At 33.8% G+C, this 25,322-nt stretch overlaps 2 protein-coding genes and 1 non-coding gene across 5 annotated transcripts; all 3 read left to right on the top strand.

The window, feature by feature from the left end:
- Positions 1-1,675: 1,675 nt before the first annotated feature.
- Positions 1,676-4,866, top strand: LOC132746840 (uncharacterized). Its single transcript, XM_060736104.1, has 4 exons — positions 1,676-1,780; positions 2,353-2,400; positions 3,075-3,182; positions 4,410-4,866. Exons 1-4 carry the CDS (start codon positions 1,717-1,719, stop codon positions 4,514-4,516), a joined length of 327 nt encoding a protein of 108 aa, XP_060592087.1. The 5' UTR covers positions 1,676-1,716; the 3' UTR covers positions 4,517-4,866.
- Positions 3,927-4,018, top strand: Trnak-uuu (transfer RNA lysine (anticodon UUU)). The gene is given in 2 exon segments: positions 3,927-3,963; positions 3,983-4,018. It is a non-coding gene; the product is annotated as a tRNA-Lys (tRNA).
- A 3,138-nt stretch (positions 4,867-8,004) lies between the features above and the next one.
- Positions 8,005-19,411, top strand: LOC132746849 (muscle M-line assembly protein unc-89-like). 3 transcript variants are annotated; one of them, XM_060736118.1, is made up of 4 exons: positions 8,005-8,707; positions 11,375-11,620; positions 16,014-16,253; positions 17,561-19,411. In XM_060736118.1, the coding sequence occupies exons 1-4, from the start codon at positions 8,587-8,589 to the stop codon at positions 18,418-18,420; spliced, it is 1,467 nt and encodes a 488-aa protein (XP_060592101.1). In that variant the 5' UTR covers positions 8,005-8,586; the 3' UTR covers positions 18,421-19,411. The 3 variants fall into 3 exon arrangements, with proteins under 3 accessions (XP_060592101.1, XP_060592100.1, XP_060592102.1); XM_060736117.1 differs by having other exon boundaries at positions 8,006-8,707; positions 11,375-11,656; XM_060736119.1 differs by lacking the exon at positions 11,375-11,620 and having other exon boundaries at positions 8,006-8,707.
- The last annotated feature ends 5,911 nt before the right edge of the window (positions 19,412-25,322 follow it).

Below are 25,322 nucleotides of genomic sequence, written 5' to 3' on the forward strand. Positions count from 1 at the left end.
CATAATCTTATCAAAATCTATTACACGGTTTTTTGAGCTGTACCCGCTCGGCAGTCATACGGTAACTCATTGCTAATGGCGTTACAAAATTTCACGTGCAGACGGTCTGCCGTTGCTAGAGTGCAGGTACAAAATGCCCGAAAGTTACCTTTATATGGATTTTTGGCATAGTAGGAAGTCGGTTGATATTAGATATTGGCACACTTGCTCAATACCGTCTAATATTGACAATCTTGAGGCAGTATTAATGCACTTTGGATGCATTTTTTACTATTTAAAGTAAGATATGCAATAATTATTAACAAATTCTGGAAAGGTTGACCCTTCGATAGCAACGAGAACATTTTAAACACAGAAAATTGCTGAGTTCGTTCGACTGAGATTTTTCACGAGCAGGAATGAAAATCTGGATTATTCGCAGATGTTTCCAGTAAAGTACCTCCGAATTCTGCATATTCTGCACATATAGTGTAAATAAGTATACACAGTAAGAAATATTTAAAATTAAATGTGGTAAATACTTTGTGTTTACTACTTGCATTTACTCTTCATTGATAACCAATACTCGTTACACTAAAAGCAATACTCGTGACACCGGCGGGCAACTCCAACGCAATACTCGATACACTGACATGTGTATTTATTCTCAAAATGCACTGTCATCTGAGGTTCTATTGTTGATTGAACATTTACAACATAAACATTATCATCATTATCACATTTCACTCGATTCAAGTTTTTCTTTTAAAGAAGTATATGCACAAAAACATTAAATTTGATTGATCCGAGCTCATTGTTCACGTGAGCAAAGAGACGAATTTTACCTCCTAATTACATTTCAAAGCTATTTCTCAACATTTTTGGGGTTTCAGTAACTAGAGAAATTATCGAAGTATTTGTTTTACTACAAAATTTATATCAAACCAATTCAAATTGACTAATTATCGTCACTAAACATACCTTCTTTCCTCGTTCAAAGTCGCAAAATGGGATGAAAGTCCTCATAATATCGAGCAATATCCGGGGTACGGTATACCGCAGTGGTGTAGAGTTACCCAAACAGTGCTTGTATGGGTAATACTCATACATTGCACGAGTTACGCATACAGTGTGTGTATGCGTTATGTGCCTAAGTGCACGAGTTGCGCCTACAAGTTACGCCCAGAACCTGTACATTTCATTACAACGGATTATGAATATAACTTCACCCGATGTATATACATAGAATTTCAAATTTTATGTTTTGAAGCTTTTTTTACCTCAGTAAAGCTGCTTAAATAATATTGAATGACAGGCAATTTCGCCAACAGGATGATGACCCTGTATTTTTATAACTTGTTTATCTAACGCTGCATTCATATACTCGCGATTTAGCATATACATTAATTTTGGAATATTGTATCATTAAAGGAATGCATTTACGATAATAATGAATTATAAGCTAACGATTTTCTTGTATATACTTTTACATGTTACATGTTATATTAAATTTAAAATAAAACTGTATCGCATTAACAGCTTATGAAATGGAACGTTTTCCAATTCGGTCTGTCGCTTCAACCGAGCATCGAGTTTGGGTTTTTTTACAGGCAATGAACATGGCGACAATTTATAACGCGGAAATATAAAAATATTTTTTGAAAATTAATAAACACGTTCATTTCCTCGTATACATGTACATATATCATTCAAAAAGTATAAATTACTGTTTCGAACATGAAGAAACGTTTACTAGACTTAACGCTTATTGTTTTGATATATTCAATAATTTTTGATAAAGGTAAGAATTTCGTATCTATTTTAATTGTTTTAATGGGATTTAATGATTTAATTAATTTTGACGTCCTACTACGTTACGTTGGCGTTCTACTTGAACGGCTGCTGTAAATTTATGAAATAACCAACGAAAGAATTCTTATAAATTCGTTATTTAAAGATTTTCCACATGTTATATGACCGTGTTTGCTATGATAACCATTGTCTTGAGACTCGGGTCAGATAAACATTTCAACCGTGTCTTCTGGGTCATATGGCCCCTACAATATCTTAGATTTGAACAGCACGTCAAATTATTATTCTAAAAACATACAGCACACGCACAAATGAGCCGTGTCACGACAAAACCAACATAATGGGTTTGCGAACAGCATGGATCCAGACCAGCGCAGTCTGACCAGGATCCATGTTGTTCGCTATCAGTTTCTCTACTTGTTATAGGGTTTGTAAGCGAACAGCATGGATCCTGATCAGACTGCGCGGATGCGCAGGTTGGTCTGGATCCATGCTGGTCGCAACCCCATTATGTTGGGTTTGTCGTGACGCGGCTCAAATAATACATGTTTATTATTTCAGGTTATTGTCAAGAGGATATAGAACAAGGGGTTTATCATGCTGAGTTTCGTAAGTCAAATCAAACATTATGATAAACAAAACGAATTCGCGTAAAACTTCTATGTCCACAAATTTAAGTGGGGACAGGGGTCAAATCACATAAGGATTGTAAGCCTTAATAGAAGGGCGGGGTGTAAGAACGTGTTTTGTCAGTCTTTCTGTTCAGTTGCTATTATCTTATTACTATATCGATGGGGATGAGAGGAAGAGGATCGGGGATATCCGTTTCCCGTCGAGAAACAGGAGTATCCAACGATTATTCATGATTTTCATGAAAAAGGTTTTATATATAATTTACATGTAAAAGTATGATTGTGATAAAAAAACTTTCAATTATAACTTTATATCACTTTTTTTTCTTACAAAATCCTGTAGTCTTACTGTTGGAAACATACATGTATTTATGTACAGTAAAAATTTTGTTAATGATCACCTCTGAATAAGGACCCCTCTAAATAAAGGTCATTCTTCGATATTCCTTTATAATTTAAGAAATAACAAAAAAAACAAAAACAAAAACAACAACAACAACAAACCCCCCCCCCCCCAAAAAAAAAAAAACTCAAAATAAAGCCCACTTTTCTTTAAACGCATGTTCGGCCTCTCCCATGGATGACTTTTTCACAGGTTTGACTGTATTTATAGGGGGTTTTCAATGTTTTTATATTATTTTCAATTTACAGAAGGCCGGAAATGTATTGCGCAAATGAAACCTGTTGAGGACCCGAACATGGAATACATAAATCATCTCGAGATAGAGGGCTACAAATTTCCTTTCTACTGTTCTCGAGGTATTTTTTGAAATATTATTTTACTCAAAAGAAAAAAATGTCGCAAGTAGACGTTTTATTAAAAAGTACAGGACCAGGTTCTTGAAAGTGCAAACGCTTACGAAAATTAAATCAAAACGTTTAAATTAGGTTTTTATAACTCTGCACATTATAGAACATCAATATTAAAGGGACTCCACTGAGGTTTTTGACATGACGGGACTGGAACTAATTTTTTGAGTTTATTACTCCATTTGATGTAGATCTAGACTATACTTATAAAGTATGTGCAAAATTTCAGATCATTAACTCCCTCCGTTTTTCCATAATAATTATTATTATAGTGAAAAATGACCCAAAATTGAAAAGCGTTTAAACGCTTTTCACTCAAATTGGACTGAGAATAGCACAAACATATGATTTTCAATGTATTTCTTGTATATTTCTTGGTTATATTTTATTTATATTTCTGTTTTAAGCGCTCATGTTTATCTATGTGAAAAATTAAAATTTTATGTTTTTAGGCTTATAAACCTCAGTGGAGTTCCTTTAAAGCAGCGTGCCTCCAGATTCATACTAATTTCGTGATCTTTTTATAAAATGTACTAAAAAGTAAAATATTTTCAGGTCAAAGAAAAGTAATTTACACATTATAAACACATTGTAAAAAAAAATATTTAAGGCTATGATAGTGTCACACACAGTCTATTTTACCTTCACGGTGTTATGTAATATTATGGTTCATGTCTTTACCGGACATCAAGCGCCCGGCTAGCTCAGTCGGTAGAGCATCAGACTTTTAAGGCTGAAGAACCTCTGATATCTGAGGGTCGTGGGTTCGAGTCCCCCGTTGGGCGTAACATTTTTATTTGACTGTTTGATGTAAAATGCACGCATTTTTAGCAACAATATTGCTTTACTTTTCGTAATCGTTTCAAAGGAATCTAATAGCTTATTCAACTCATAATTTTATTATGACTATCTTTGCCGTGCACGTTTTTAAGACCTGTTTCAACTACTTTGGAACATTTGAGCATGTTTTCTTACGACAGTTCTTGTTTTAAAGAAAAATAAATCATAAGATAGAGTTAGATAAAATATAAATATATTTTGTGTGTATCGTAAAACTCAATAAAATTGAACCAGGAATATATAAAAATTGAGGTCTAAACATCGTCAACAAAGCTTTTGCTCTTTTTTTTTTCTTTCAAAACGGTCGTTTTAATAAATGTGGTTTGTGTTTTACAGCTACCGAAGAAGCGACTCAAAATAAAGACGAGCTTCTGACTGAGGTGGTTAGAGAAAATACCGGAGTTGATGAAAAATCAACAGATACAATCAAAGATGAATTATAGCATTGTGATATGACAGAAGACCGGGGAGCATCGTTATGAGTGGATACTGTTTGTTAGCTAACATTCACTGTGTCAATTATTTCTTTTTATTTGACTCCTTATATAAATACGAGGGTTGTTCAAAAAGTAATAGGACTGCAGCTCTACTGTTCACATTTTTAAATTTACGTACACAATTTTACAAGAGACAAAATTTAATATCGGAACATGTCCTCTATATACACTGAAAAAATCAATACATAACAATTCTGTGAAAAATTTAAAATAATAAACGTACGCGTGCCGGCGAGCATTAAAACACAATAAACATGATGTCGCAAAAGAAATACAAAATAAAGCATTTTCTTACAGACAGTATTCTCCCTAGGGCTCTAAGTGTCTGAACCATGTTACTATAAAGTCTCGTTTGTGGAAATGAAGAGAGAAATAAAGCGATCACATTCTTATTCCACTTCCCGAAAGAATTGCCCGGTAAAAATATTCTCTTCTATTGAGCACAGGCTATCATTTTATTAAACCAAATCGGGGAAAATAATACTAATAATTACCGTGTATCATTATTATATTAATTTATTGATAACACGTTTATCTAGAAATACACAATAAAACAGTGTTTAAAACTATATTCAATCATTTGGTCAGAAAAGAATTGGTGGACCCGATGAAGACATTAAATATGCCCCACCGTTCGCGGACTGTTTACCGTCGATTATTTTGTAGCCTTTTTGCAATTGACGTCCAGCTCGTATTCGCCGTGTTTTGAATTCTTGTCCTGAGTGTCTCGTTTAACCAATGAACATTCAACGTTTGAACCTCGTGTTGTTCAAATAGAAATCATTGTTGAATCCAATCTTATCAACTTAGCCTTGTTTCCATTTTCAAAGTCCAAAAAGTCGATATCAAAATCAAATGCATATCGTACTAAAGCCTTGTTTTGATTTTCAGACTTTAATCTTAATATTATATTGGTTTTAATACATGTATTATACTGCTATTTTAAGTAGTTTTTTAACTGTTTGACAATGATTGCATGCATGTGTTATTAGCTCAAAAGGAAATACGCCAACATATTTCTATCATACAGACATTTCGGAAAGTATTTTTTTTAAATATTGAAAACTGCTGTCAGCAGAGATAGCTTTATACACTTTAATAGTTACCACATATTCTTTAAAATTAAGTTCAATGAATTTTCTTCTTAATCCCGAATGTGTCGATACTTTTTTTAGAGGGCTGAGAAACATTTTCCCGTTATTAACTAATGAAATGACCTTTGTGACTAAATTAACACTACCTTAGGATAACTTACACTGGCTTAATTAAGAAGTACAAAACAACAACATAATTTGCCTTGACGTAGATGTAAACAAACATGGAAATGGGATGCAATATAGAGTTAAGTTACTATTTTCCATGATAACTTATTAGTCATAGCAAATAATTGTGTACAGATGGATACATTATCTGCATCAAGAATTGTGAATGCACATACCAAAGCGATGAATACACACTAGGAAATAGTATTTTGTAAGTATCAAAAGTTGTTTTTACGGTTTTCCGTTAGGGCCAGCATATTTACCCAGAGAACGAAAAGCACGAAGCTCGGGACTACGATGGTGACAGTACGACATTATGCTTTTGACAACACAACAGAATGATGGCTAATCATGACAGTACACTGGTTAAGTCCATATTGCGATGGCAAAGCGTGACGATACGATGAAAAAAAAATGATAATACTCTGATAAACTGCGAAATTGCGATCGCCACATTGGTGTGGTAGTCCATTTGAAATACTGCACATGTTTATCCAAAAAAACTAAAGTGAAACATATTTACAAGAAATTATTTTCATGCTTAAATATAAATATGACCAAAAAGAGATAAATAAAACAAATTATCATGTAATAACATTGATTTCTGTTGATAAAGTGCATGCCTGATAAATTTAGCTTTATCGGTCACCCTCAGCTTTACCAGACACCCTCAGCTTTATCAGACACCCTCAGCTTTACCAGTCACCCTCAGCTTTACCAGACACCCTCAGCTTTACCAGTCACCCTCAGCTTTACCAGTCACCCTCAGCTTTACCAGACACCCTCAGCTTTACCAGTCACCCTCAGCTTTACCAGTCACCCTCAGCTTTACCAGGCACCCTCAGCTTTACCAGACACCCTCAGCTTTACCAGTCACCCTCAGCTTTACCAGACACCCTCAGCTTTACCAGTCACCCTCAGCTTTACCAGTCACCCTCAGCTTTACCAGACACCCTCAGCTTTACCAGTCACCCTCAGCTTTACCAGACACCCTCAGCTTTACCAGTCACCCTCAGCTTTATCGGTCACCTGATCAATACATGAAGAGAATGGAATATTTTTACCTCTTACTAATGTTAGTTTGAAAGTATTAATACAGATGTAAATAATGTGTTATCTATGTCTCTGGTATTAAACATCGAATAGATTTTTTAATCTTACATTTGACTAAAACATTTGGGACTGTATTTCTTATAAATATGACCCTTGGCATATTACTGCGCGGCATGAACTCAGGTTTTTGTTTCATTTGAAATTTTAATAAAGAAACGCATATTAATATTGCAAATATGATAAACAAGTGCCTGATAATATAAAATTTCTAAGGCTTAGCACAAAGCCTCGCCCTTCTCTTTTCTTGGCCTTGCCTGATAAAGCATGAAAATCAAACGCTAGCATGGTATGCCCAAAATACGTTGATGAATACCTAGGGTGTGGGTTTTGTAATAATTTCTTAGATGAAATAGGCATACATTGATGGTACGGGATATTGTCAATATTGAGCTAGCACCTGCTGTTTTTTTTTTTCTCTCTGGACATAATTATTAGACTATTACTTCATTTCAATTAAAATGGTTAACGTTTTCCTCTATGTTTATAGTATTTTGTGCATGCTTTTAAGGAAGGTAACAGTACGATGGTGAAACGCTATATAGTACGATGGCGACATTACGATAAATCTATAGTCGCCACTATACTGTCATGCTTCGGGGTCCGTACTCTCAGTGCCTGAAAGGGCGGATGGACCCTCATTAAGCATATAATACATACTGTCGCATTGTCGTGTTGTCAAGATCGTACTGTCGCGCTTCATCGTCATACTGTCGTACTGTCACCATCGAACTGTCGCGCTTCGTGCTGTTCGTTCTCAATGAGAACGCATTAGCCCTAACGAAACACCGTAGTTTGTGCATATTAATGATTTTGTTTATATGCCGAGATCCGGTTTATATTACGTAGACTGCACAGTAATTCCTGCTTAAAAAAAAACATGATTCTATTTGCAGCTTCTATAGCACTACTAATACATAGATTTATTGAAGGTGAAAAAATCAGTAATAACCACTGAGTATACAGGTAAAACTGACTGGATCAAGGCCAAGATTTCTTTGTGAACAGAAAGAATGTTTTCTGGCACAAAAGCAAAATTACTGGCAGTACTGTTAGAGAAGTTTTCCAATAAACCGAAGTCTTGTTGTATTGGACGTTCTGGTAAAAGAGAAGGAATTATTCCGAATAAACCACATAGATGTTATCGTTTGGGCGTTTAAATTAACCGCAGCTGCGCTTAGGGAAAGAGATCATTAGACGAAAATATGATTATTATTATTAGATATTAAATAATTGGCGCGTGTTTCCGGAATGTTTTCACAGGATCGTTTAGTGTTAATTAATTAACGGAATATTGTTTTGTAGATGTTAACCACAGTTACACGCTTGGACCCGTGCGAGTAAGGATACACTGTTGCATATTATACATTTCGCCAAAGTTAGTCCGTTCTTTGGAATTATTAAACCGTGCTGTGAATAACAGATATCACGTGTCATGTATAGTTTAAAAATTGAAAGATAAATGTGTTTTTCAGAAGAAGTCGGATAAGTATTTCAGTTTTGCTTACATCTGGAATAATCTTATTTAACATGATATAAATATCAGCAAAATATCTTGATAACACAGAAACGGATATGTAGAACTTTCGATATTACGAACAACCTAAATAGCGTTTAGCGTTTCAAGTTGACATTGGTCCAGAAATGACGGAGGTAGAAACCGAGTTCGATAGTCGCTATGACGACGTTGATGTTGAAAGTATCCTTGCGCGTTGCCGAAGAAAGGTCCCGATGAATTTTTCTAGGAAAACTTGTTTATATCAAGGTATGTTTTAGCTTACTAATAATGCTTATTAATAATTGTAGAATTATATCTGTGTTAACTTAAATGTCAAACAAAAAGGACTAAAGAAAGTTCGTTCATTTCAAAAATATGATTTTAAATCGCTTTAAAAGCATCATCATCATCATCATCATCATCATCATCATCATCACAATCATCATCATCATCATTACAATACCCATAATTAGGGACAACACAAATACATTCTTTAATTTCCTAAGCATTTCAAATCCGGTTGATTTTTTCTCCTTCCACGTTAAGTATATTGAACATTGCGTGCCCCTTGTCATAATACCAGTTTCAATCTCCATCAATTTGTTCTTTCTGTAATTAAACTTGCCAGATATTATGCTCAATATTGTTTTATGTTCTGAGCACTACGTCTATCTCCATGCCGTTTAAAATTGTATTTCAAATTATCGATCTTGGGGCAACGTTCGGCGCATGAATGTTCAAATGCTGGTATATATCTTTCTCCCTAAAACACAGCTGATCATTACAGTAAGCGAATAAATCCATTTGAAACTCTATAAGTACACACGAGTGTGGATATACAAAACGAATATACAGATAGCAATTCTATAAGTACATTTTTAATTGGAACCACTAGTTATACGCACATTGAAGACATTTGTCTGTTAATCTGGTGGAATCATTATTAAGACATAATGTTTTGCGTGTGTAAACGCAATCTATAATATAATGTAATGTAAATATGACAAAATAATTTATGTTTGCGGAATTATGTGTTATAATATTCATATTTATGATCAAGCTTGAAAACATACGTACTTAATAGCTTATTTTGTTTCTAATACATATGATATAGACCTGAGGATTTTGTTTTGCACGTAAATACACGCTCTTCCCATGTTGTTGTAAATGACATATTTCCTAATTAAATAACACATAGACTGCATTCCAATCCATCGTGAATAACAACAGTAAAAGACATTAGTCATTACTAACTCTAGGTTAAGGTGAAACTAACAGTAGTGTTAATGTTAACAATAGTCACGATTAACACTGGTGTAAGGTATCAAATTAAACTTGTCATTACTAATACTAGTGTAAAGTGTTAACACTGGTCACTACTAATATTAGTGTTAAGTGATTTAACTTATCATTATTTACGCAAGTTTAAAAAGTTAACGCTGGCTATTACACTACATTTACGCTAGTGTAAAGTGCTAACACTGGTCTTTACTAACACTAGTGTATAGTGTTAGCACCGGTCATAACTAACACCACAAATAAAATGTTTTATTATATACTTATAAATGAAATATTGAGAAATATTGATGAAATAAAATGCGTATTTTGATTTTCCGTATTTTCACAGTAAAAATTTATTTTTCACTGCAGTGAAACATATTTTCCGTATTTTCACTGGTGTCTTGCCGGACTACTTTCTTTTAAATTCTGCCAGTACACAAAATTTAAGGGAAAGTCTTTCAAATTTTATTGCAAAAAAGAGAAAAATGTATATAATAAACAGAAAATTCAAGTTTTTTCTATAAATACATGATTTATTTTCATCTTTGGCATGAAAATTACCATATTTCACTCGTGGCTACCGCCACTCATGAAATATTTATTTTCATACCACTCGATGAAAATAAATCATGTATTTATAGAAAAAACTTGAATATCCTCTATATATGCTGATACTGGTATAACTAATACTAGTGATAAGTGATAAAGTAGGTTATAATTAACGTTCGTATAAGGTGTAAACAGCAGTCACCATACCTCATGCATATTTTCATGAAAAGTTTGAAAATGGATTGAAAAATAAAATATTGTCAAGTGAACAAAGCAATTTACACATTACAGACAGTACTTAAATTTTTTTTAAATTATCAAAAATAGGTCAGAATATGCATAAATAGCCCTTACTGCAGAAGAAATGTGGTGATAGATACTGTAAAATCAGTCAATGATTGCATGTAACTAGCGTTGTGAATATTTATACTTTTCTTAAAATTTTCTCAAGGTTGGATTTCTTGCAATAGCTTGGCTTACCTGGAGGCATGCAGCATTAAGTGTGAACAGTAATCAATAATTAAGCTGATATAAGGCATAAACATTAGTCATTACGTTCACTAGTACTAGTACACTAGTAATTAATGTTTACAATAGATGCTTTTCACATAGCAATTATTACCTCCCCTGGCTGCCGTTTTGGGGGGTCATTCTCTATATATACATATGCATAAGGTAAGATAAGAATCTCTCATAATGCTATCATCTCCAAGAAAACTGATAAAATATTTTAAATAATGATGCTATAATAATATTCTGTTGCATATGTATAAAAGAAATTAACAATTCACGTAAATCGTATGTTTATATGGTGTTGTTTTTTCTTTCTTCTTACTTTGTATAGAATATTATATATAGCAAATTGACCCCAAAAATGGCTGCCACTTTTGGCAAGAGAGACAAATACTGTAAAAATCGGGACTAACACTTGTGTATGATGTTTACCACTAGTCAATAGTATGACTTTTATTTCTTTTCGAATATTTAGCAACAGTTACAATTTTAATATAGCCGATAGGTCAGACATGTCGTAGTTAAATATCTTAAATTTAGCATCATAATATATATTTTACTGCTTAGCTTTACAATGACTTTATTTTCTAGCCCCAGAATTTATCAAACGGCTCCCGGCTACTGAGGAAGTTGAAGAAGGGAGCACCGTTTCTTTCACGTGCAAAGTTGCCGGGATTCCAAAACCAACTGTCACGTGGTATAGAGATGAAGATATAATTGGTCCAGACTCACGTGCAAAAGTTGATGCAGAGGATTCTGGGATACATTCCATCCATATCAAAGATGTGTCTAAATGTGATGCGGGGATTTACAAAATTCAGGCATCAAATTTGGAAGGTTCGTCCAAAAGTATGCTGTATATATCCGTAAAAGGTAGATTATTTATATAGATGGTACATGCCTGTATTGTGTTCAGTGTGGACTGGGTTAACCGTACGACTGAGAAGTAAACTTAGTTTGTATTTGCATGTTATTCGTCGCATTTGTTTGCAGGGTATGAAGCTATATCTTACCAATTTTTTTTGTAAAATTAAAAGAAAAAAACAAAACAAACAAAAAAACCCAGTAAAATTGTGTTGTTTACATAACCTTATGGTGGATTCTTGAAAAAGTTGTAACATACTATTTTATACTGTTTACACATGAATACTGTATATAAACAAATCAAAATCTCACTGCTGTTATTTCAAATAGGGCAATTATTTCATGCACGCGTAAATCGTTCTCCAGGAAGTATGCCAGCAAATTTCTTTCAGACAGGAATTTTTGAATCATTTTCTTTTCAAATTTAAAGATGTTTTTGTAAACTGCACGCAACAAAGATATAGCTTTATACACTTTAAATTTGATAAGATTGATGGACACAAAGTTATCGTGTACATATATATAGTGTGTAGTTTATTCTTATTTAATGGTCATGAGGAAACACAAGGAAAATAAAATATATATTAAAGAAAATTTTCATAAATCCACCTGAAAACAAAATACAACAATAAATATTAATTTTCTAAACTCCACTGCAGATATGTAACATTTGTTTCACATATGTAGTAAATCATTCACCTAAGAATGTTTTAGATAGATTTGTTATTTGTTACTTGTCACGGATCAAATATGCATAAAATATTTCTATACGGACGACACGAGCGCGACATATATATGAGCCGTGTCACGACAAAACCAACATAGTGGGTTTGCGACCAGCATGGATCCAGACCAGCCTGCGCATCCGCGCATTCTGATCAGGATCCATGCTGTTCGCTTACAAACCCTATAACAAGTAGAGAAACTGATAGCGAACAGCATGGATCCTGATCAGACTGCGCGGATGCGCAGGCTGGTCTGGATCCATGCTGGTCGTAAACCCACTATGTTGGTTTTGTCATGACACGGCTCAATTATGTATCCGACAGAAACGACGCATAATTATGTTTCAATAGAATGCACAGACACTATGGGGTATTGGGCTCAAAACGCATTTAATTTCCAAATAAAATGTATATTTGTTAATCCTAGCACAGGTACTTATCACATATATATATAAAAACTTGAAAGAAAACAGCAACAACAACAACAACAACAACAAAAACATATTTCGACGTCTATAATTAATAATAGGTGTATTTAAGCAGTTTTTAAGAGCTCGATCTGTAATTAAATTGAAGAGGACTCTCACTGATCTGAAAACTTCTATAATTAGTTTATAGTGCACTACAAATCTATTTATAGAGATCATGAGTTCAATTAGTGACCTCATTAAATAGAATAGAGCGTGGTGAAATTCATTAGATATCCTGAATTCATGTGAACTATTTGAAGAGGTCTTCAACTATTTGGAGAGCACTGCATGTAAAACATTGAGAGAGGTCTATTTATTAAAAAGTCGTTTGTAGCGCGGTTTAAATTCACAAATTAGGAAACATATGCAATTGAATTGAATATGATATACATGTATGTTACTGATAGAATATATTTTATCCGTGACATTTATAGTTAACTCGACTATTGGTACATATAGAAAAACATATAAGTGAACTACATATAGCTAGAATAACAATAACATATAACACTTACAAAAGAATAACCTATAAATCGTATACGTATATGTTAGTGTTCATCCGTGCTGTTCTACAGAGACGGGAGCGATAGCGACAGGAGAATGTTTCTAATTTCTGTAGAACAGCTAAGGATGAACACTAACATATTTAGTGTCAAGCTTTATTTGGCCATTGATTACGTCACTACGCGGTACTATGAAGCACTATGAAAAATAGAAGGGGACTATGAACGGATTTCAATATAGTATCGACTTTTTTACTTCTATGAAAATTAACACACATAATTTTTAAGAAATACAGCGTTTTCATTGGATGACAAATAAAGCTGGACACTAAAAGTAGATAGAATAACATATACCTGAATGATAGTTTGTGTGTGTTTAATTTTGTTTTAACAATACATATATACTACTGCTTTCTGTTCAATAAATGTCACAAGTCTAGTTACACTGATTTGTATAGTAAAAATGTTTTGCTTTCAGTACAATAAGCGTTAAATGACTGTTGTTGCACAGACTTATGTAACAATATGAAGTCTCCTTCTGTCTAATAAGCGTTACATGACTATTGTTGCATTGACTTATATAACAATATGAAGTCTGATTTCTGCCCAATAAGTTTTACACGATTGTTGTTGCACTGGACTTATATAACAATATTAAGTCTGCTTCTTTTATTGTCCGATAAGTGTTACGCGACTGTTGTTGAGCTGACTTGTATTACAAAATTACATTTGCTTTCTGTCCAATAAGCGATAGCGACTGTTATTGCATTGACTTATATAACAATATTAAGTCTGCTTTCTGTCCAATAAGCGTTATATGACGGTTGATACAGTGACATGTATAACAATATAAAGCCTGCTTTATGTCCAATAAGCGTTACGAGATTGTTGTTGCATTTACTTGTAATCAATCATTTAGCATGAATAACATTGTCATTTTTATCACCGCATATGAAGTCGGAAGGGAGATATTGAAATGACATTGTCCAGATCCATGTCTGAAATCGGTTTGTCCAAATTTCATGACACGGGTGAATATATGAATACGGAGGAAGGCTTACAAAATGTAATCGAAATCCATCCAATGACTTTCGAGTTATTACTCTTTGTTTTGGACTAAATAAGGGAAATTACTTTTTTTCAGTTATATTTTTACAAGTTGTCTGTAAGTTATATAAAAAAAAACTTAGCATGAATGTATATAATAGTAAGGAAATGATACCTATTAAATATTAAATAATAAGTCTAATAATGCACTTATTTATGTGATTTTTCAAAGGAATCTTAGCCGGCAGATCTTAATATATCTTGGCTCATCATTAAGGAAATGCTACACGTCAATTTGTGTTTGTTACTGATTTAATGCCTTTATAAATTTAAAAATAACTATATTTTTAATATAAAGAAAAACATTAATTCAGAGCCAAATACTGAGCTACAAAGTCAATGATATAATGATGAGGGCATATTTAATCATAAAAACCGTGTTTAGTTCAATTGTGGCTTTTTTGTTTGTAAACTCGGCCAAGGGTCATAATATATCAGATCGAGGATAATTGTAAAGTTATCTCCCTTTTGAAAAGTCAATCAGGTCGTTAACTTCAAACCTCTTGCCTGTCACCGCTATAGGTTCGAGCCGCACCAGCGTCTCCGGATTCTTCATGAGAGAAAGCTATCCAAATAGCTTACGGAACGTCGGTGGTTCTATTCAGGTGTCCGTTTGTGCCTGAAATAATGTACAGAGGGGCATTTGAGGTCATTTACGACCAGTAAAAGCTGGCTGGAAAGTCGCCATATGACCTATACTAAGTTGGTGCGACTTTAAACACAACCAAGGGGGAGAGACTGCAGAGGTAAATCGGTGTAACTGGTAATTCCGGTACATGTACTTACAGTGACAAATTTAAAACGACTTTTTTATCATAATGATATTTTAATATCTCAAAAGGATGTGATCTTCTTTAAGAACAGTTTTGTTTGCAATTGTTCAATGTTGAGAACTTTGCAAGATCAATCATAATATAATCTACTGAAAAGCTTGTATCAAAAGGTCGGCGGGGAATATCCATTTAAATATGCTTGTTAATTGCGTTGTTAACCTTCCTATAATGATGAGTGCAAAAAGTTTGGATATCTTTTGAGAAAATCGCTTACATTCATATAAATTGCACGTTACATATTTCAACATTTTGCACCCAACAACCTGATCAGACAGGTGATTTACATTTTACTCAGAATAAGACATTGCGAAGTTAAGTCTTATATAAATACATCATTTCGTCTGTGTAATAAGTGTAGATTCTAGTGTTTGAAAAAAATGTTTGAAAACATGACGATGTAACTGTCTAAATTAAAACTGGCATGTTTATAGAGGATTTCTAAATAAGTGTAGATTTAATACTAAATTTATTGAACGAGTTGAATAAAATAAAAATTTTACGCGAGCCTCTGGCGAGCATAATATTCTTTTATTCAACGAGTTCAATAAATTTAGTATTGAATCTACACGAATATAATATTCTATTTATCACATAACATAACATAACTTAAGATATTCTACATATACATTCTTCATTTTAATCGATCTCTTGTTTATTAATGTCTATATTATTAATAACATTGATATTTTGTATTATTTGACTTTGTTTTACATTCTGTTATTTTATAGCGAGGTCTAAGCGACGAAATAAGAAGAAATCAAAAAGATCAATGAACATCGCCAGGTCACCCCTTTTCCCCGCTATTATTGAACGTGTTGCGGAGGAACAGAAAGAAACACTGGAAAATGAACGCCAACCGGAGTCGCCTTTAACCCCGATTTATTGTACTATTTCGAGAAAAGCTCCAGTTATATGGCCTGTGTTTTTGGGAGACTGGGCGTACAATGAAGACGAGGCTCTTCATCAAGGTAAAATTGCTAAAATATCAGAAATAAACAAATAAACTACTGCATGAACTCATGTTTTGGTCAGCTCTCGTGATCATTTAGCGAGACGTGTGCTTGTTTTGTTAGTTATTACAGTTCATATGAAATAGAAATAAGCAGTTGTAGTAACGGATTGTTCATATACTCGCATTGCATTTATTTTATACCATTTGTATTTCTTTTCTTTTATTTTCCCGATGATCTGTTGAGTAAATTTTAAGTTACTTTCATTTCACCCTTTGTTTTATTTGTGATATTGTGAACTTGCTTGCTAAATTCTGTCGGTACCCTATATAGTTTTTTCCAGCATCTTTAATTATCGACATATTTTTTTCTATTAGTGGAATAAATAAGAGTATCCGACACGTCATGGTATGTACATGCTATATGTTGATTTATGTACATGCTACATTTTGAATTGTGTACATGCTACATGTTGAATTGTGTACATGCAATATGTTGAATTGTGTACTTGCTACATTTTGAATTGTGTACATGCTACATGTTGAATTGTGTACATGAATACATATCAATTTATGTACATGCTACATTAAGACAGATGTAATGCTTCACGCTGATATATGTACATGCTATATATAGCTTTATGTACGTGCTACATATTACGTACATGCACATGCTACATAGCATGTTATGAAAATGCTACATGTTGATTTATGCACATGCTACATGTTGCATTATATGTACATGCTACAAATTATGTAGTCGCTACATGTCAAGTACATGATACATGTTTAGAAATGTACTTGCTACATGTTAATTTACGTACAAGCTACATGCCAATATATGTACATGCTACGTGGTGTATGCTTCCTGTTGATTTAAGCATATATGCTACATGTTGCTTTATGTACAAGCTACAAATTATATTATGCAGTTGTTGAGCATTGTACTTTTCTTTATGTTGAGTTGTATACAAGCTACATGTTTAGTTATTTTTCATGCCACAAGTTGAAAATAAATCATGTATTTATAGAAAAAAAACTTTAATTTTCTGTTTATTATATACATTTTTCACTTTTTTGATATTACAATTTGAAAGACTTTCCCTTCTTAAATTTTATGTATTTGCAAAATTTAAAAGAAAGTAGTCCGGCAAGACACCCGTGGGAATACGAAAAATATGTTTCACTGCAGTGAAAAATATTTTTTTTACAGTGAAAATACGGAAAATGAAAATACGCATTTTATTTCATCAACATTTCTCACTATTTCATTTATAAATATATAATAAATCATTCTGTTATAAGAAGAACTTTATATTTATGTAGGTGAGATAGAAGAACTCGGTATAGGATGTGAGGATGTCTTCGACACTGAAGTGGATAACGCAATGTCAGGAAGTCTAACATTTGTAAGTGCAGCATATACACACATGTGTGACCCTGCTTCGAAAATTAATTCATCTAACACAGAAGTTAATGGGTTACTGGAGACTAGAAATATAAGACTACCAGATGTGGGGGTAGATTGTGCTGCAGATTCACTAAACATGTATGAAGAAGCTAATGTGAAAAATGAATTCTCGGAACTTCATCCGACACAAACTGTTTGCAAAAAGGATCATTTGTCGGAAGAAAGCTCTGCAACCTGTGATATGTTAAACAATAATGACAAAGATATAGCAGGCAATTATGCAAGCAATGATTGGGAACAACCTTCACATTCACAAACAAATTTGATACATCAAACGGCATTAAAATCAAAGTATTGTGACCCTAGTTCGGTGTCCATAATATCTGTTCATAGGTCTTACGCTAAAGGTGACTCTACTTCAAGTGTGGCTAGACGAAGTCCATCCCCGTTTTCACAATCGCGTAGTTCAATTAATGGTGTGAATAATTGCCATTCTGACTGTACGGATACATCTACCTTACAGAATTTAAACAACGAACGTATATTACACAGAATGAACAAAGAGACATCGTTGTGCCATAAATGTTGGCATCTTCTCTGTTCTTTTGCGACAACTACAAAGTGGGAAAATTATTTATGGGAAATCATTTTTTTCATTAGCGGAAGTACATTTATGGCCTTATGTTTTGACCTTCCACCAACGACATTTATCTACTATATACTCGTCGCTATGTGTGTTAAAATGGCGCTGTATTTAGTTCTTGGGGATTTGTAAAATATTTATATGATATAATAGAAACATCAATCGGCAACATGATGTGAAAGGCTGGTGGCGGACGAAGAACTCTTTGCAATGAACTAACCCGTCGCTAGTCCTACAGTTTTTTTCATTCTGTGTTATGCAGTAAAGATCTCCGTGGTATTGTTTTAGCATTATAATTATAATTATTTTTTTTTTTTAATTTTTGCTTATTTATTTTATTTAAATACATACATACTTGTATGTCACTCAGATGTTTAGGCCGCTCAGACAATAAGGTAACTAAAGAATACTTTTATTGTTAGAAGATTAATGTTAAACATTAGTATACTCCTGGTTAAATTTGACGAAGACAGGAGGTATTCATAGTAACAGGTATTATTTTTAAGCACATTGTACGTTTATAAATTTTTAGGCTCAAATAAACTTGAGTGATATAGAAAAGTACCATTTGAATTTGACTTCCTTCATTTACTTACGGATGCATTATTACCTCACTTGAAATACATCTTTTTAATAGCTCTGATTAATCATTCTAAGGGACTTCAGACCATTATCTGTCTTGTCATAAAACAATGGCAATTTATATCATAAATTTTGTATATCTTACTTTTGAAAGGCTCTATTTCAGATTTATATTTTTAAAAACTGTATTCATCTGTTTGGCAATAGAAGCTTCCATTTATGAGTCTACGTCTGTGTTCGTGAGAAAGGTGCAAGTTGAAATATATAGGCTACTAAAATGATTCAGTGACCGGAAGAAGCAGGTGCTTGTAATAGAAATACATGATACACATTGAATTGCATAGGCTTACAAGACATGATACAGTGATACCATTCTTATTGCTTCCGTATATCCAAGTGAGCTACTTAGGGCCGTTTGTTAATCTTAATATTTTATTGTTTCACGTTTATGCAAAATATATTGTTAAATATTACAGGTAGATATTGTGTTGTTTCTTTAAAAAAATTTAACTATGTTTTAATAAAAGTTATATACTTGTTATTTTGAATTTATCTGGCCTTACCTTTACTCCGGTTACCCTTTCTCACTGTATTATATATAGATCAAGGCTAGTGGTAACGCACTATACTAGTCATCTAGGGGGTCGGAGGTCCAATCCACCACCGATCTTCATTTAACAATACTTTTTTTTCGGCTGGGACCTTAAAACCAGAGATCCCATGTACAGATGCTCTAAACGGGGCAACTACTGTATCACTCAATCTCTAACTAAAAATTGATAAACAACTACCGGAGAATGTGTTAACTGCACGGTTTATCTCAGTAACAACAACCAAAAAAAAAAAACAAACAAAAAAAAAACCCCAACATATTACAATAGTTAAATAATATGCTAAAGTCACCAATTTGTTTTCACCCGTTCTGTTTATCAAATCACCAATTTCAAATTATTGGCCTTATCCGTCAAACTTCGGATAATATGAATGATAACCAAAACGTTCCGATTGTAAAATAATATTCTTATTTCAATACCGGTTTATGATTTTATAAACAATTAAAGAAGACATTATTGTATATGTTGCATGTCTGCAAGTATACCTTACATACCTGCCAATACAATTAAATAGCAATGTTCGGTAGTAAAATTAACAGTGCCCATTCATCAAATACTTTCAGAAAATAAAAAAGCAAAAGAAAGCCTAACAAGAAGACTGTGTAATGTATATTTCTTCCAATAAGAGAATTATTCTATAGACTGCTGTATAAATGTGAGCTATTGTATTTAAATGTGTCTGATGAGACATAATAAGGAAACAGAAATCGAAGGTGGAATCATTTGACATTTCCAGTGTAGTCTGGAAATTATGTCGGAATGACCATTTGTGGCAGTTTTGACGTAAACTCCTTCAATTACAAAATCGTATACATTGCAACTGTGTCTAAACATAGAAAAATCCATTTCTTGCTATCAATATCGAAAAACCGAGTTTCCAAGACATATATAATTGAAAAAACTCAATTTGAACAATATCCTGACACTCTTTTCAATTTAAACCACCAAACTTTTGTTATTGTATTCCAAGAATAAAAAAAATAATAAAAAAAATAAAAAAGATAAAATAAAATAAATAAATAAAGATTTTATTTAATATACTGTTTAAAATTCTAGTCGCCATTATCCTGTTACTATTTTTCTCTAAAGTACATACAGTAACAAACAAAAGCTCCTTACTGTAAAATATTTTGTAATACAAGTAGTGACACTATTTGCTTCTTACCTTAAATAGTTCGTCAGTTTGCTCGTTAGCATCTTGCTGTCAGTAGTTTGTCACTTTGCCTTCAGATAGAGTGAAACTAGCTTCTGTAAATACTGAGTCAATTTACCTTCAGATGTAGTTATACCAGCTTCTAACCGTCAATAGTTTGTCACTTTACCTTCATTAATAGTAAAACTAGCTTGTCACAGTCAATAGTGTTTACTCCGTTCCAAATTCATAGTGACAGTAACGTCTTGCAGTTAATGGTTCGTCTTTAAATAAAATTATGGTAACCTAGCTATCAAACATTAATACGTGTAGTTTTAATAGTTTGTCACTCTGCCTATAATTTGTCACTAGTGCCTTTAAATATGGTAACCTAGCTACCAAACTTTAATAGTTTGTCACGCTGCCTTTAAAGTATATTAACTTAAGCTTTTACCATCAACCATATACATGTACTAGTATCATTCTGCTTCATGCAATACACAGTATACAGAATTATTTGAAGGGAACAATGTCTGTATACATGTAGCAGTCTTACAGAATGTAATGTAAATCATGGTATTACTTGCTTATTCATAAACAAAATAATTTTATCACTAAAACTTTTTAAAAACATGGCCAGCCAAAATTTTCATCAACATAATTATGTTAGTATACCAGTTCCGAAGTAGACATCATAAAATGAACATTGTCTTCACATATGAAACTTCAGCCGAAAAAAACGCTGTTAACATGGTTAAAATGCTCACACCATCGAATAAGAAATAAATTCGTCTTGAAAAATATCATTCGATGAGACATGGACTATGTCTTCTGTTAGTAATAATTTATTTCGGTTGGCTGTCACTTTTTAGAATGAAATCTAAGAATAAACAAAATGGGGATTTGTTGAGGTATAAAATCATTCATTTTCCTGTCAAATTCAGACAAAATTACATAAGGTTTTGACAGCTCATCACCCTTTTATGAATAACAAGATATGAATATATAATTTATATCAGATCTGAGAAATGCAGGCAAATATCGATCTTCAATATCGTTGACAATGCATCAATATACGTACATGTACATGTACAAGTATACAAAAAAGCAGCAACATGACAATACGTGACAAGAAGTCGAGATGGCACGTGTATTCACGAGAAATAATTCTTCGATAAGTGGGAAAGTAGCTCATAGATTTTGAGTTGGATCACGTTAAGCGTCTTATAAAAATTACCAAACCAAAAAGCTCCAGACGAAGCATGGTTTTACATGGCATCTCGCTCGGTAGAGGAAGAATAATGTAAATATTACAACAAGACAAAATATATTACTTTCTATAAATTTAATATGCTTAACGACGTGTGATGCTCCTAGATAACAGTTCAATATCATTTAAGGATTTTGGTCCTTCTTAAAAGGGCGCTATCCACATATGATATATAGTGCTAAAAATGGTATATTAAGCTACAGTCTAACTAACATCCCGGCAGAGCCCCGGTAGGCGTCCGGGGGTGATCCGGGAACGACCGGGGTACGACCGGGAACAACCGGAGTACATCTGCAACTCTGCCGGCAACGTCCGAGATGATCCGGGAACATCCGGCATTCGACCCCGGATGGAATAAAATATTTAATATCACCGGGGTGGTTCGGGATGGTTCGGTAAGTATAGCTTTGCCGGCTTCATCCTTAGCTCTGTCGAAAACGACCGGGATTACACCAGGGAAGCACCGTAGCTCTGCCAGCACAAACCGGGGATGATCCGGGGCTTGATATATAGCCGGAAGAGCTACGATAGAGTCCCGGTGAATGCTGGCAGAGCCCCGGTGAAGGCCGGCAGAGCCCTGGTGAATGCCGGCAGAGCCCCGGAGAATGCCGATAGAGCCCCGAAGGATGCCGGCAGAGCCCCGGAAGATGACGATGGAGCTACGGTTGATCCCGGTAGAGCCCCGGCAAGGCCCGGTTCATTTCAAAAGAATCACGACAATTTGCGATGATTTCATTTGTTTGTATTTAAACCCTTCCCATTTCCCTTTTATCCAGTCTTGCATAAGGATTTTTGCCAAAAATCATCATGAATTACTATTTTTGAACAATAAATATAATATTAGATAAAAATTATGTATCAATGTCATCATTTTCACGCGTTTTCAATCCACCGGGGTTCAACCGGGACTCTGCCTAGATCGTCCTGGGCTCTGCCGGGGCTCTGCCTGGATCGACCGGGGCTCTGCCTTGGTCTACCGGGGCTCTTCCGGCAACGACCGGGGAAGCACCGGCATGAATCGTAGCTTCACCTGGGCTCTGCCTGGATGGTCCGGAGCGCATCCTGGGTGGTAAGTTGGAAATTACCGTAGTGCTGCCGGGGTAAGTGTGACCGCAACAATAATTTCACCCCGGATCGTCCCGGATCATCCCAGTAACTTACCGGGGAGTAAGTGAGCACGCAGCTTAACCAACACATAAATTCCCCACCGAAATACGAAAACGAAATTACAGAGCACATGATGGTGATTTGTACATAACACCGGCATTTTAAACAGAAATATTAGGAGTCTCCAACGGAACCATTTTTAAAAGGTAGCTATGACTTAGTAGTGTAATATAAAGCATTTTGTTTTACCAAATAGTTAGAGTAGTTTGATAAAATGATGTACATATAACTATATTTTATCGAGCCATCGTTTTCATTTTAGATGAATTAGCAATATGTGTAAACACTTGACAGGATAACATATCATTCGGAACACCTCGGGCGACTTCAAGAACTTGACGGAGATTGCCGATCGAGTAGTTACGATTGGAGTTTGGTAAAGGTGTTAGAACAGCTAAAATTTGAAAATTACCATATACAGATATACGGGTGCCAGTGTGCACAAGTGTGCGAATGTCTTAATATTAACGTTTATAGATCATAAATCAGAAAAGAAAATAAATACCGATTTAACATGTAAAGTAAGAATTTAATGTTAAAACTTTGTTCTGCATGCATGTTACCGGGGTCAAATAAAATCTTGATGCTACAATAGCAATCATTTACATCACATAATGGGCATGCATGTAAGAAAAATTATGCAATGAAGTGTGCTCGAGACGACCGTGTAGCAGATGGACCTTAAAATGGGAACATAAATATTAATTAAGAAAGAATTTCAATTTTTAATTTCTGCATGGATATCATTTGTGTTTAGATTACTTTTAAATAAATCGATTCCACCTCTTTTCTTACAATCCACGGTTATTTTCATCAAATATACCATTCGGAACTGCCTCGGCTATGATCTATAATAACCTCGGAAACAATACGAATTGAAAGTAGTTCTACCACGTGGCAGAAACAGAGATAATGTAAAACGAATGCATATATTTAACATCTAATGTCTGTTCCGGTACTCTTATATTTGAAAATATGTCTGACAACAATTTGTAATTTAAATATGCCCACTGATGTTCAATTTTAAACAAATCCGACTAAATGTCAACAATTAAGTTGGTTTTTGGCTTGCAGCCACGGCTGCAAGCCATTTCATTTGGAAAACTTGTTCCGGTTAGGTGGTTTCCTGCTTACATCTGTTGGTGCATGATTGAACGGGAAACCAGCTGCAATCGTGCCAATCGCAACTTTTCGGTCTTTTCCGTCACTCTTCGGATAAATGATAATAGCCGATGTAGTTCCGATTGCAATCGTGACAATTCGGGCGATTCCGTCATACTGCGGAATCAGACGAAGTAATATTACGGAAATCTAAGCTTTTTTAGTTACATTCGGTAATCTTAGTTTGTTTATATAAATAGGATTTCTATTTTTACTTGATTTATCGGTTTAAACCGTAATAAATTATAAACGAAATTGTTCCGTTTCAATTGTTTTTCAAGACGCAAAATTTAGTTTCTTTTATAATTGTTTTTTGTCTGTATTAGTTTTATACAATAGAGAATGGTGACTGTATATAGTAGTATTCCGTCTCCAAAGGGTGGTCCTGCTTACCAAATCACGCATGATCGAGTTATATTTAGATCTACTGAGCAACTTCTTGGTGAGGTAATCTAAAAATAGCCCATGCATATCATTAACCTTGCCACATAGCGCATCGTCTATTTGTGATCGTGTAACATAGTTGATACATGCTTATTAATTGGTACCACGTAACGAAGTATTTTAGTGCATTTACTTGTCTATAAAGCAAAGGAATGATTTCGCTGCGAAAAAGGGGAAATGAAATGTGCACACTTGTTTTCATTCAGTATCACGTTAGTATTTTTACGATTGATCATTTTCTTTATTAGTTTTATACAATAGAGAATAGATTTCAAATCGTTTTGACAAAAAATATTCGGTTTTCCAAAAAATAAAAAAACCCCAACTAAATAAACCCTTTATGATATACAAATACCGTAATTAAAAAAAAAATGTGATAATAAATTGAAACCAAAAAAAAAAAAAAAAAAACAATTTTAAAGGCACAACTGTGCAAGCCTTTCCTTTTAAAAGGAAACTTTATTTGTACTTTCGGTTTCTACAACCATAATAATAAATATATACATAATGTATTGTTTGCTTTTGTACCTATGAATTCACTTACTTTAGGTGGTCTTTTACTACATATATTGGAAATAAACTTGTCAACAACTCCCAGCATTAAATTACTATTTGTTTACATGTTAAGTTTCTTAGCGTAGGTTAGACCGAAATACCGCATCCG

The sequence above is a fragment of the Ruditapes philippinarum genome, unplaced genomic scaffold (genome assembly GCF_026571515.1).
Source record: "Ruditapes philippinarum isolate M1 unplaced genomic scaffold, ASM2657151v2 ctg387_1_1_1_1, whole genome shotgun sequence".
NCBI lineage: Eukaryota > Metazoa > Mollusca > Bivalvia > Venerida > Veneridae > Ruditapes > Ruditapes philippinarum.

What these genes read in the sequence shown, in the direction of transcription:
- LOC132746849 (XM_060736117.1), top strand. Translation starts at nt 8,587, where the DNA reads ATGACGGAGGTAGAAACCGAGTTCGATAGTCGCTATGACGACGTTGAT. An exon ending in GCTGTATATATCCGTAAAAG is followed by an intron (nt 11,657 to 16,013) that starts GTAGATTATTTA and finishes GTTATTTTATAG; the next exon opens with CGAGGTCTAAGCGACGAAAT. An exon ending in AGACGAGGCTCTTCATCAAG is followed by an intron (nt 16,254 to 17,560) that starts GTAAAATTGCTA and finishes ATATTTATGTAG; the next exon opens with GTGAGATAGAAGAACTCGGT.
- LOC132746840 (XM_060736104.1), top strand. Translation starts at nt 1,717, where the DNA reads ATGAAGAAACGTTTACTAGACTTAACGCTTATTGTTTTGATATATTCA. An exon ending in TTCAATAATTTTTGATAAAG is followed by an intron (nt 1,781 to 2,352) that starts GTAAGAATTTCG and finishes TTATTATTTCAG; the next exon opens with GTTATTGTCAAGAGGATATA. An exon ending in GGTTTATCATGCTGAGTTTC is followed by an intron (nt 2,401 to 3,074) that starts GTAAGTCAAATC and finishes TTCAATTTACAG; the next exon opens with AAGGCCGGAAATGTATTGCG.